Here is a 12,374-nt window from a genome sequence, read left to right as displayed (position 1 = left end):
AAGTGAAAGTGAGTCCATCGGGTGAGGTTTTTTTTTACTCTGAGAAAGATTGCCCAAAAAAACGCATAACTAGTTTTTTTTCTGGAACAAAACTAACCAAGTCCAATCTGTTTGGGAATCGGGAAAAGTTATAGTTCAATACAGCTGAAGGGATTCTATATTTTTTTCTACAACTCCTTTTTCCTGAACCTTTGCTGCTTTAGAAAACTCAAGATTTAAGGAATTTGTTGTGTTTAAAAACAATGCATCAGTTGTTTTACCAATACCAATGCAAATGGTACCAGTTTTAAATAATTTCTCTATTTAAGTTTGTAAGTACACAAAATGGCCATATAATACTTGGGTCTTTTATGCTGCTTTGTAATATATTACGTGCTTTTGCTTATAAATTAGTATATGTGACTTGCTTTTCATTATAAAAAATATTTGCAGAAATACAGTTTTACTTACTGTATTATGTGGCATGCTTACCGGAATCCCTAGAGCTTTTAGTATGTTCATTTTACACATAGGACAGGTACGATGATCTAGGAGCCAGGGATCTACACAAGATTTGTGAAAGAGATGCCTATGAAATGGAGGAAAATTATATTTAGTTCAATGGGTTTTTTTCCTACAGGTTGAAATTGTCAAACATTAAGTTGAAATAATTTGTTTGGCAATATAAAGAATCTTAACTAACAGTATATTTGTTTAGCAAACTTTTTAATCAATAGAGAAAGTTAAAAATGAAGTCAGAGTTGAAAAACAGAAGTATTTTGGAGTTGATTATGTAGCAGTATTAGAATAAAAATAAACAAAAAAGTGGATAGATAACTTTTTATTATTATAAATATTATAAATAATTATTATAGAAACTTTAAATATATATATACGGACATCACTTTTGGATGTATGTGAAAAACTGCATAAATAAATGAACAAATCCACCATCCATAACAACAATTCCAAACTTAGATATAGATAATAAAACATTTGTCCCAGTATGATAAAGAAACAGTTCGTTGTAGTTTATTTGTGACACCAGTGGTAAATTTGTCAAAAAAATTAACAAATATTAATATTAATTTATGCTCATCTCAAATGTTATGACATTACAGAACAATAAATATACAAACCTTTATATCAGGCAATCTAATGAAACTTGGAAAAAGTTTTGATTATTTCTTAAAATCAATTACTTTATTAAAATAAATTTGTTGGGATAATGATAATAACTTACCGGCAAGGCAAGATCCTGACAACATCATTTGCTTTGTAACCCTCAATACACACTGCACAGTTGTCAAAATCAGACTCAGTTTCCTAAAATAACCCAATAATAATAATACTCATTAATATTTTTAAATAACAAAAATGCAAATTGACTGAAACTCAGAGAGATGCATCCTTGTTGATGTGGCCAATATCGATGTGCAAATGAATGGTGGCATGAACCTTCTTTAGATTTATCCAATCTTCTGACCAGTCTTTACCCACTCCATTTTGTACTTACAAGTAAAAAAAACTTCCAGTTTTATTTTTTAAATTATTATTTTGTCCTCATGCATTGTCTCTGAACAAAGTGGTCATTTTTAAAGAGAAAGCATTTTTTAAATTACCTTGTCTCCTTTCCTTATTGTTCTGACTTGGAGTTTGCCAATTGCTTTCTTTGCAGCATCTCCAAGACGACGCTGAAAAGAAAAAGAAAAAACACAACCATTTTATACTTATGGGATAAACCTTCATACAGATTACTCCTTGCATTAATAATAGTTGAAATAAGAGGTAAAAATAAGAACTTTTATAGGGAACAAATGCTGTACAACATGGCACAGATTAAAAATATTAAATTATGAACAGAAATTTTGATTATTGAAGCTTAGTAAGCATTCTTTCAAAGCATTCTTTTCATTTCTCCACTTGCTTTTTTGCCATTTGTATGTAATTGATTTTCACACTCTATAGTGCACGGGTGTCAAACTCGCCACATAACGTTGCCATCACATGACTTTTGTGACATATTCCCCCTTCATGGAGCTGGGGTGGTGTGTGATGCATCTACCCTGCAGGCTGCCAGTTTGACAGCCCTGCTATAGTGCATCATACAAGCTTTCATTAGCAAAACATTTGGTTCCCAGCTCAAACATGCTGCTGCATGCACATTAAGGAGGGATAGCAATCATCAAGTAATCACAGTCCATTTCCAAAGCAGATCTGATATACATTAGCTATGCCTCCAGAACAGAGGCTATTAGCTAATCTTGAAGTAAGGCAGAACAGAAAGCTCAATTAGGCAAAAGTAAGGCAACTTCTGCCTTTCTGAATACAAAAGATATCCAGACTTGGACAAAATTTTCTCTTTTATCCCAGATAAAATCTTGACTCATTACACCTGATTTGTGCCTCTCTGAGAAAATCCTTGACTGATCAATTTCCAGAAACCAACAACAAATAAGTGCAAATTGGTTTGATTCTGCCTATTTATAGACCGGAAAGTTGAGAGCAGAAATGCACCAGGTCCAGGGACACCCTAATGTAAAAAAAACATGCTAAATTGTTAAAATATGTTTTCATTACAAGAAAGTGACAGCCTCTCAAAAAGTTTCCTACACAACTAAAATATGGTCAGATCTGGAAGGGAGAAATTCATTTTTTTTTCTGGAATATTGTATCAAGTTTATTGAAGAAACGTAAATTCCAGTTCAATATTCTCATTCCAGCTTCAGTTTGGGAGGATTTATATGCAAAAGTACTTACTAATCTAACTAGCGCCCACAATTTAAGAAAATCATTGATACTCTAGCCTTTGAAAACCTTCTTCCCTGGCCTCCAGTGTCAGTGTCAGAAATCAAATTTATTGGCCATTCTCTAGATTCTTATAAGGCACCTAGATAAGATTATTTTTATCCCCAGAACTCTTCAAGAAACATATTGATTGGTGGGCTTCATTGTTAAGAGGGCTGTTATATTGTATAATTTTTTAAAAAATATTTATTTAGGAAATTTATATGGCTTCCTTCTTGCTCCCAGCTACTCTAGATAGTTTACAAACAATAAAAACAATATAGAAAACAAACAAACATAGCAACAACACACAGTCAAATGATTCATTTGATAGGCTCCATCTCTCTCTGGGTTCCCCAGGCTCACTGGCAAAATCAAGTCTTCATGGCCTTACAAAAGATTGTCAAAATGGGGACCAGTTAAATTTCTGCAGGCATGATATTTCAAAGGGAGAGTGCTACCATGGAGGTGGTTAATCTTCTGAGCCAGATGTACCTCCTTAGGGGTTGGGACCCACAACATTCCTTGCCTCCCCATTTTAGTGGGTCAGGTGGATATCACTGGCAAAAGATGGTCCCTCAAAAAATCTGGTCTCAAACCATGAAGGGCTTTAAAGGTGACAACCAGCACATTGAATTACACTCAGAAGCAAATTGGCATCCAATGCAGCTCCCGCACAAGAGGTGAATTGAAACCTTTATTGTCAGAGTACAACATGTGTACGATGAGATTGGATGAGTCTCCCTTCGTCCCCCAACCCAAGACAACTCACATAGGGGTGGGTTCCGGCAGGCACTACTGCCGGTTCGCTCATGGGAGCGCTGCACATGCGCATGCTGGATGCACACTGCATGCACAGTCTAATTAAAACTGTTCCACTCATGCCCAGAACTGAAAACCAAGATGGCGGCGGTGTTGGCGGCGACCGGGGGAACTGATTTGTGGGTGTGGCAGGTCCGGGTTGCTGCCAGTTCGGGCAACCCAGGCCGGCATGCCAGTACCGGTTCGGCTGAACTGGTCAGAACCGGTAGAACCCACCACTGAACTCACAGTGAAAGACAGAAAATCTCTAAGCCAGTGAATCCTACTAACACACAATCCTACTGCACCATGTGAACCTATTTCATGTCACGCCAGCCCCGCAAGTCAATTGTACAATGTTGTTGTAAAGTTATTTTCCATTCAGAAGTCTGACAGCCAAGGATAAAAACTGTTCTTCAGCCTGTTTGTGCAGCTGCCTATGCTTCTCTATCTCCTTCCCAATGGCAGGAGAATAAAGAAGTGCTGACCAGGGTGTAAGTCGTCCATGAGTATTTTCTTCAGTCTTCTAAGGCAGCCAGTCCTAGTGATGTCGTCTAGTGGTATCAGGGGACAGCCCATGATGTTTTGTGCTATGCTCACCACCCCCTGTTATATCTTTTTATCCGCGGCTGTCAGGCAGGCATACCACAGCGTAATGCAATGAGTGAGGATGCTTTCTATTGTGGACCGGTAAAAGGAGGTCATCAGTTGTTGTTCCACTTTGTTTTTTTGCAAGACCCTGAGGAAGTGGAGTCTCTGTTGGTCCTTTCGGGCCACCTGGGTTGTGTTGATTTTCCGGATGAGATCTTCTCTGAGATAGACTCCCAGGAATTTAAAGGAGGAAACTCTTTCCACATAGCTCCTCCTCAATGTAAAGTGGGGCAGGTTCCTCTCTCTTCTTCCAGAAGTCGAACACCATCTCCTTTGTAATAATACAAGTTGCATCCCAGTCGGATGAGAAATCATAATTATACTCCCATATATAAAAGGAAAGATAATGTGATCCAAAAAGTTATAGACCAGTGAGCCTTATTGGAATTGTGGCTAAAATCTATGCAAAACATCTTTTGAGCAAAATAGAAAACTGGGTAATAGAAATAAATTGCTTAGTGGAGGAACAAGCTGGACCAGAGTGCTCCACAGTAAACAATTTGTGTTATTGTACACCAGTCATCATTACGTGTATATTGAAATCTCCCACCTATCACAGCTTTTGGGTCAGGTGCAGGAAAAATTACATATAGAGATTGTTGGGAAGGGTGTCGCTAAATAAGGCAATTAGTAAACAAGACTTGTCTGTATTGCAAATGAGCTCATTTTAAAAGATAAAAGAGTATTATTTCAATCTATTTTTACATTGAGGATAGCAAAACTCATTTTATTACCTCCCTGTTCACTTGGGAAATTTATGCCACATTTCGTCATGTAAAACTGGAATTGGAATAATTGCTTACCCATCTGTTCCTAATTCTTTTGTCTCAAAGCAACATTTTAGGTTTCAATAAAGAGACAGCAATACACCAGATAATATTTCAAATAGTTCTTTCTTTCTTTCTTTCTTTCTTTCTCTCTCTCTCTCTCTCTCTCTCTCTCTCTCTCTCTCCCTCCCTCTGTGTGTGTGTGTGTGTGTGTGTGCGCGCGCGTGCCCATATCCATATATGTATATAAAGATTTTGATGTTATTCTTTCAAAAACCATGTAGTGGATGATTAAAAAAACCTATCAATTTTTTAAAAGGCAAAGGGACAACTACCTGTAGAAGCAGTTAACCTAGTAATATTTGGATATTTTGGAGGTACCTGTCTTAAAATATCCCATTCACTGTCCTGTTAGTTGTAGAATACAGGAGTGATAATTCTGAACTTCCAGACATTATCATTTTACCAACTCTTTAAAAACTTTTTTTTATTTTTTAATATAATAATTTCATCTTCAATTAAACAGTGTGTTGTCCAGGTACAAATAATAAATTTTTATAACAATATTCATTACATTAACATTAATTCTATAATATTATAATGGTAGTATTAAACATAATAATAATATTTGCTTCTTTCTATTAACATCTTTTTTATTTCACTAATCTTTTTCTTTTCCAACTTCAATTTTTGTTATCTAACCATTGATAAAATAATTCCCATATCATTTAATAGCCAGTTTGTTTTTTCTCCTTAATTGCTAGCATTAGTCTATTCATTTCTGCACATTCTAATTTTTTTCTGATCCCATTCTCATCTATGGGGATCTCTTCACTTTTTTCAATTTTGTGCAAATACAATTCTAGCTGCAGTTAATATATGAATAATTAAATATGCAATCCCCTTACTATATTTTCACCATCCTGTTAGTTGTAGATTGTAGGATCAGTGGTGGGATTCAAATTTTTTTACTATTGGTTCTATGAGCATGGCTAAGTGGGGCCCGGGCAAGTCCATCTGGCACAGCAGGCAATGGGATGGGTGTGCGCGGCCAGAGCGAAGAGCAGGGTGGTGATGGCAGTGGCTTTTTTGGCACATTCAAGACCTCCAGTAGTTTTTGGCATCCTCCAGCTAGCCGCCCCAGCTGGGAAGCAGCTGGCAAAGAGGCAGCAGCTGGGATGTTTCTCACAGTTGCACCATAAGAGAGCTTGCCTTCCGGAGAGCAGACCAGCTGCTGTGGGAGGAAGGTAAGCCCGAAGAAAGAAACGGTCATGGGGGAGGAAATGGGGCTAGGGCTGGGGTCTCTGAAGGTGCAGAAATGGGACTGGCAAAGGGAGAGTGGGTGGCATGCAGGAGGAGGCCCTGAGAAGGCCACAGCTGGGGAATGGCGCATTCCCCAACCTGGCCAGGGCGAACGGCGAGCAGGCGATGGCTTCAGGGTCTCAGGGAATGATATGTTCTTGGGCCCCAGCCCCTGACTCAAGTCAAAGGGTGATCAGGCAGCATGCTTACCTTTGGTGAGCTGAGCAGAGCAGGAGAGGCACAGAGGTGACTGGCAAGGCAATTAGCTGAGCTGTGTGGTGAAGGCAACATATATAGGGCTGAGACAAGCAGGGCAAGCATTGAGCGGGCAGGACAAGCGAGGGAGTGAGTGGTGAGTGGGGTGAGCAAGTGGTGAGCAGGCGTAGGGCCAGCCAGAGGTCACCACCTCTGTTCCATACACCATCACTTTACCAAGTCTGGTATAAATCATTTGTGCTGATTGGTGAGTTGTAGTCCATGAACAGAAATATATTTCTGCACTTACAGAATAACCCAGTCTTCCCATTTTCTCTTTTGTTGCTTAGATACGAAGCCACTGCTGTTCCAGACTGAGCAGTGGAAGAAAGGAATGCAAGAAACAGTAAGTCTAACCAAAGGTCAGAGAACATGTAAAACAGAGGAACAAGGCAAGTCAACATATGAGATTTCTTGCAACATATGAGTTACTGAATATAGATCGTAATTAATCAGGCACAAGATTAGTTGCTGCTATATATTATCAACTAAATGTTCAAAGACTTGTTGACTGGATTACATTGCTATATTTCTTTTCCATATATATTAAACGCTGACATGCTTTGCCTCAACAGTTTTACACATGAAACAAAAAATAAAATTATAAAAGTGTAATCCAAGAATACACAAGTGCCTTCCTGTTTCTGGAATCACTGCATACCAGTGAAATACTGCATATGCCTAGAAATGCACAATACAGGCATTTGATGTATCTGCTAGAGTGCAGTATATTGTAATGTAGAAATTTCAGATTTGTTCTTCAGCTGATGCAAGTATGCTACAATAGATATTAGAATAGATAACACCACATTATATAGGTTCTGTGTTAAATCTCCAACTTGAATGGAGGGAGATGTAAGAAGGCGGCTGAGCTTGGAGTCCTTGCACAGGCCTATGACAATGTGCTGCAGCCAACTTGCCACGGCCAACTTACTGTGGCCAACTCACTCTGGGACAACTTGCTACAGAAGAACTTGCTGCGGGACAAGAGTTACACTAATATCAAAGAAATTGTGAAATAGAAGAGAGTTGGCCACTGTGACTTGCCCATGCTGAGTTGGCTGTGGCGAGTTGGCTGTGGTGAGTTGGCCGCTACAAGTTGGCTGCTGCAAGTTGTGATTTGACAGTGGCAAGTTGGTTGTGGTGAGTTGGCCGCTGCTAGTTGGCCACTGTGAGTTGACAGTTGTGAGTTGGCTGTGGCAAGTTGCCAGTTAGCCATGGTGAGTTGGCCACTGCGAGTTGGCTGTGGTGCGTTGGCTGTGGCAAGTTGACCGCAGCAAGTTGACTGTGGCAAGTTGTCCCATTCTGTCCTTTGCACAGCAGAAAGTCGTGTAGTTTCCCCCAGACTTCCTGAAGCTTTATTTCACTATTGCCAAGAGAATACAATCAGTCTTGTAAACTGCCAGTACAACACTGAAGAAGTCATTTGATTTACTGACTATGTGGGTCTGGTTCCTTGTGCCTGACAGTTTTGACCAATTTACTTAAAATACTTCCAAATCATAATTCCAACTAGCCAAGTAAAATATATAAAAAGAACCCTAAATGGTCATCTAATCACCACTGGATTATTGAGTGAGGCACTATAGGAAGGAAGGTACTATATTCCATAGTGAGATAATTACCCAATTAGGCAATTAAAAACCTGCATCTAAATGTATAATGCACGGGTAATCTATGTGATATATTTTAACGTACATGTTTTCATTATGTGTTTTTTTCTAATCCAAATTGTAAACGTTATAATCTTACCTGGTTTCAGGAAAAAATGCCTTTTTACTCATGAGATATTAAATGTCTGTAATATACTATGCTCATATGTTTTGTACTGCAATATAAATAAAAATATAAAGAAAACAATCAATTAATAGATTCTAATATAAGGAAAAATGATTGATTCAACTATTTACTATACTAAGATTCCTTTGCATTTAATATCCATCTCCAATGGGAATACTTTTTAGCTTAAAATTTCTGATACATTTTGTGATACAATGTTTTTCTCTCCTGTTTCTCAAAGTTATCTTCCAAAAAACACTCATTCTCAGAGTCTATTTCTCTCAGAAGGACTCCTACATTCTTACACCCAGACACACAAACACACATTATTAAACCAGTAGCCTATCCAAAAAAGATTCTATTTTTCTTCCAGCCCCTCTGCTGACTTTTCCAGCCCATTTTCATTGGTCTTTCAACTCCAGGTTCTTTCTTCTCTTTGTTTTTTTTCCCTTTGGCATTATCTAGGCTGAAGGAGAATTTTGATGATCCATATTAGTAGCACAATAACATCAAGCTGCAAATTCTTACACTCTGTTAAGGAATAGTGAAATATATTGTGGTTCTTATTAATTCAATGCATTGGCTGCATTATGGAATATGAATTTTATTAATCCCTTCACTGATGTTTTTCAAATTAAAAACTATATTAAACAACATAGTGCTAGCTTATGTGCCATAGGTAAGAGAAGGACATAGCAGCTGATCAACTTCTTGTTCTTTGTCCCTATATTTAACTGTACGAAATACATCTTTCTTTATTTCTTATGGAAATATAATGTAATATAAATAATGAATACTCTTAAGAAATATTCATCATGATGGCCACTAAAAAATTTAAATGTGACATAAACCCAGGGGTGAGCTGCTATGGGTTCGCCCAGGTTCAGGAGAATCCATAGCTAACGTTACAGCCGGTTCAGAGAACCTCCAAATCCTACCCCTGGCTCCACCCACCACTCCCCTCCCATGAGTCTCCACACAGCCCATTTCGGATGCAAAGTAAGTGCAAGGCCCCCATGGAGGCTCTGGGAGGGGGAAAAACAGTTTCTGGAACCCAGGGGAGGCCGTTTCTGCCCTCCCAGAGGCTCGAGGAAAGCCTCCAGAGCCTGGGGAAGGCAAAAACGCCCCCCCTCCGTGGTGCAGGAGGCCAACTAGGCCACGCCCCTCAATAACCAGGCAAAGAACCTATTGCTGAAATTTTTGAAGCCCCCCCCCCCTGCATTAATCAATTCAGTTCTGGCTCTGTTACATTTTAACAACAATACCTCAATCAGTATTTTTCAGATTTCTGGAATCTGAAGGTAAAAATATATACAGACCACTGCTTATGTTGATTTTTTTTAAAGAGGGGGAATGGATATCTATTTAAAAGTATCACTCACCTGATTCCTGTCTCTGGCATTCGCATATCTGAATCTCTGAATGTAGTAGAAGACCAGCCATGCTAAGGAGATGATCATCAGCACAATGAAGGAGATGGATACAAACACCACAGAAGTACGACTAACATACTTCTGCAGGTTACGGGTTCCCACCGTTATGTGCATCATTACAGTAATATTCCGCTCCAGTAGGCTTACTATTTCTTTTCCCTTCGGCTCAGGGATCATTATTGCCACAACATCGTCAATACCTATCAGAAAAGAAATAACTATTAACAGAAAAATACTCCAAGTGAGCTCCAAAACAGTTTTATTTTCTTCACGAGGGATATTATCAGTGGAAAAGAAAATACAAAAACAATACTGTCCAAAAGTCACCAGCTGCTTACCAGCTTTCCTTTTTTATTCTCCAGAGGGGTGAGATCAAAATATAAGACTGTTTATTATAATTGTGTGATTTTCTATGAGTTTTAAGTGGGAAAATTGATTTCTTAAGCCTCACTGAAAATATTTTCAGAGTTGGATTCTTTGGGAATATGGCTCTCAGCTTGCCATATAAAACCTTATAATGTCTTCAAGACAACAGACATTGTTCAGTTTCTACAAAGATAAAGGTGAAAAAATGAATGGCTATATTCTGAGATCAGCAATAAGCATAGTTCATAGATGTGGGATCTATCTTAAGAGTTACATCTTGTTCCCAAAAATCAGTTTGTGAATAGAATTTATCTTTGCTGATATATCTGTGTAGAAGTACAAAAATGTCTGCTTCAGTTTTTTCCCCTGCTGTGATGTTTCTAGCATAATTTTTAGCAAAATTTTAAAATAAGAAGATAAAAGCTAAGACAAACTAATAGTAAGAAAAAAACAGAAATAAAAAACAAAAAGTGCAAAAATATAAAGAAGTGGCTTCTGATATTATTCGCAGTAGTTATAAGTATTAATATATTTCCAACTCTCTGTCTAAAGCAGTGGTTCCCAACGTGTGGCCCATGCTCCACAGGGGGGCAATTTGATTTTTAATGAGGGCAATTTGAACCAAGTTAATGGCCTTTTAGGCTTCCTCCACATGAGTAGAGTTCACTTTTTGAGTAAACTAAGAATTATATGTCACAGGGGTGGGGGGCATCAGGATTTTAGAGATGCTTAGGTGGGGCATGGCCAAAAAAAGGGTGGGAACCACTGCTCTAAAGTTACATCTATAAACTATCCTGTCTATTTATCAAAACCATGTCCCAAATTAATTATTTTTATTTTTACACTAAAAGTTGTTAGGCTTCTAGTCAGCAGTAAACAAAGATAATTTTTTTTCTATAATTACATTTTCTCATCTCAGAAAATCTAATTTTATACATTTAAGCAATTACTTGCTCATCAGTACACAACTGTCAAATTGTGACTTACTTTGCTCTGTACCCTAAATCAGAATTCCCCAACCTTTTCAGACCAGCAGGGAGGTGGGGGGAGAGGAAAAGACTCAAGGCCCGATAGTGGGCCGCTGCCCAGGGATTGAGCATCCCTGCCCTAAGTCTTTATATTCATTTTAAACCTTTCAGATTCAGATGTAAATAGGAGAATGATTACAACTATATCCTTCTACTAATAATTATTCTCTTGATTTTATTTTAAATTCCCCTTCATATTTTTTCAACATCTTGGTATGTCAATCATTTATCTTTATCTGTTATTTCTGCACACTATGCTTATATCCATAAAGGTGTTTTTGAGCATAACTTGGGGTTATATCTATTCCATATTCTCAAAGTGGCACATCTAAAAAATTATTTTTTCAAGACCCTATTAACTTTAACATACCATAAATATCCATGCCATCCAACATCAGGTAGTGACCATCTACTTCTAGACATCTCATGTTTTTTCAGCAACATCTGTTCTTTTCATCCAGACCATACAATAAGCAGTAAAATACAATTTTAAATTAAGCAAACCCAATCCTCCCCTTTCCTTTGCATTAACTCTTTCAAATTTGCATTGACCCTTTCAAATAAAATTCTGTAAAAGTATCATCAACCTTTCAGCCAAAATCATAGTAAATCATTGTCCAAAAGCCCTGCTGCTATACCCGATATAAAAAAAATGCCAACCCGCACGCCAGCAGAGGCGGGTAAAACACACACACACACACACACACACAAAAAAAATTACTTATAATAATACAATTACTTACAAATTACATTAATTTTGAATTCCTCCCCCTCCCTCCGACCAACATACCTTTTCCAGCTGTTTCACAGAGGATTTCAACTCTGCTCTTGTCTGCCATGATGAAAATATAAAAATGTAAAAGGAAAAAGGCAAGAGCTGCTGAGGTCAGTCTGGGTTAGCTGCTGCCAGAGTCTCCAATGGATGACTCTGCTTAACTGTTTAAAAAAGCCTCTTAAAAAGTGTCCTCTACAGGAGGAGGCGAGAGAACCAAGTGCCTCATCTACATAAGGAATTTTTTAATCCTTGCTTAACTCTGCTCGAGTGATCATAAAGATAGATTAAATGAGGCATGTGGTTCTCCCGCCTCCTCCTGCAGAGGGCACTTTTTTAGAGGCTTTTTTAAACAGTTAAGCACTAAGCAGAGTCATCCACTGTGACTCTGGCAGCAACTACCTCAGCCTTTTTCCTTTTTATTTTTCTTTTCATGATGACAGTGGTGAGGCCC

General features: G+C 38.1%; 1 protein-coding gene across 3 annotated transcripts in view; it reads right to left on the bottom strand.

Annotated features, from left to right (window-relative positions):
- The window catches only part of RNF150 (ring finger protein 150), an 86,396-nt gene that overhangs the window by 20,255 nt on the left and 53,767 nt on the right, over window positions 1-12,374 (bottom strand). For all 3 annotated transcript variants that reach the window (XR_015697880.1, XM_087724359.1, XM_014059788.2), the window contains exons 2-5: window positions 9,704-9,954; window positions 1,602-1,673; window positions 1,223-1,305; window positions 472-568 (exon numbers count right to left, since the gene is read on the bottom strand). Coding sequence is in view for 2 of the 3 variants with exons in the window: in XM_087724359.1 (XP_087580485.1) it covers window positions 472-568; window positions 1,223-1,305; window positions 1,602-1,673; window positions 9,704-9,954 (503 nt within the window). In the remaining variant the exon portion in view is untranslated. The remainder of the gene's footprint in view (window positions 1-471; window positions 569-1,222; window positions 1,306-1,601; window positions 1,674-9,703; window positions 9,955-12,374) is intronic.

This window comes from Thamnophis sirtalis, unplaced genomic scaffold (assembly GCF_051295495.1).
Source record: "Thamnophis sirtalis isolate CommonGarterSnake01/CBP01778 unplaced genomic scaffold, rThaSir2_p1.2 scaffold_10, whole genome shotgun sequence".
Taxonomy (NCBI): domain Eukaryota; kingdom Metazoa; phylum Chordata; class Lepidosauria; order Squamata; family Natricidae; genus Thamnophis; species Thamnophis sirtalis.
This window is presented reverse-complemented; position numbering and strand designations above follow the sequence as displayed.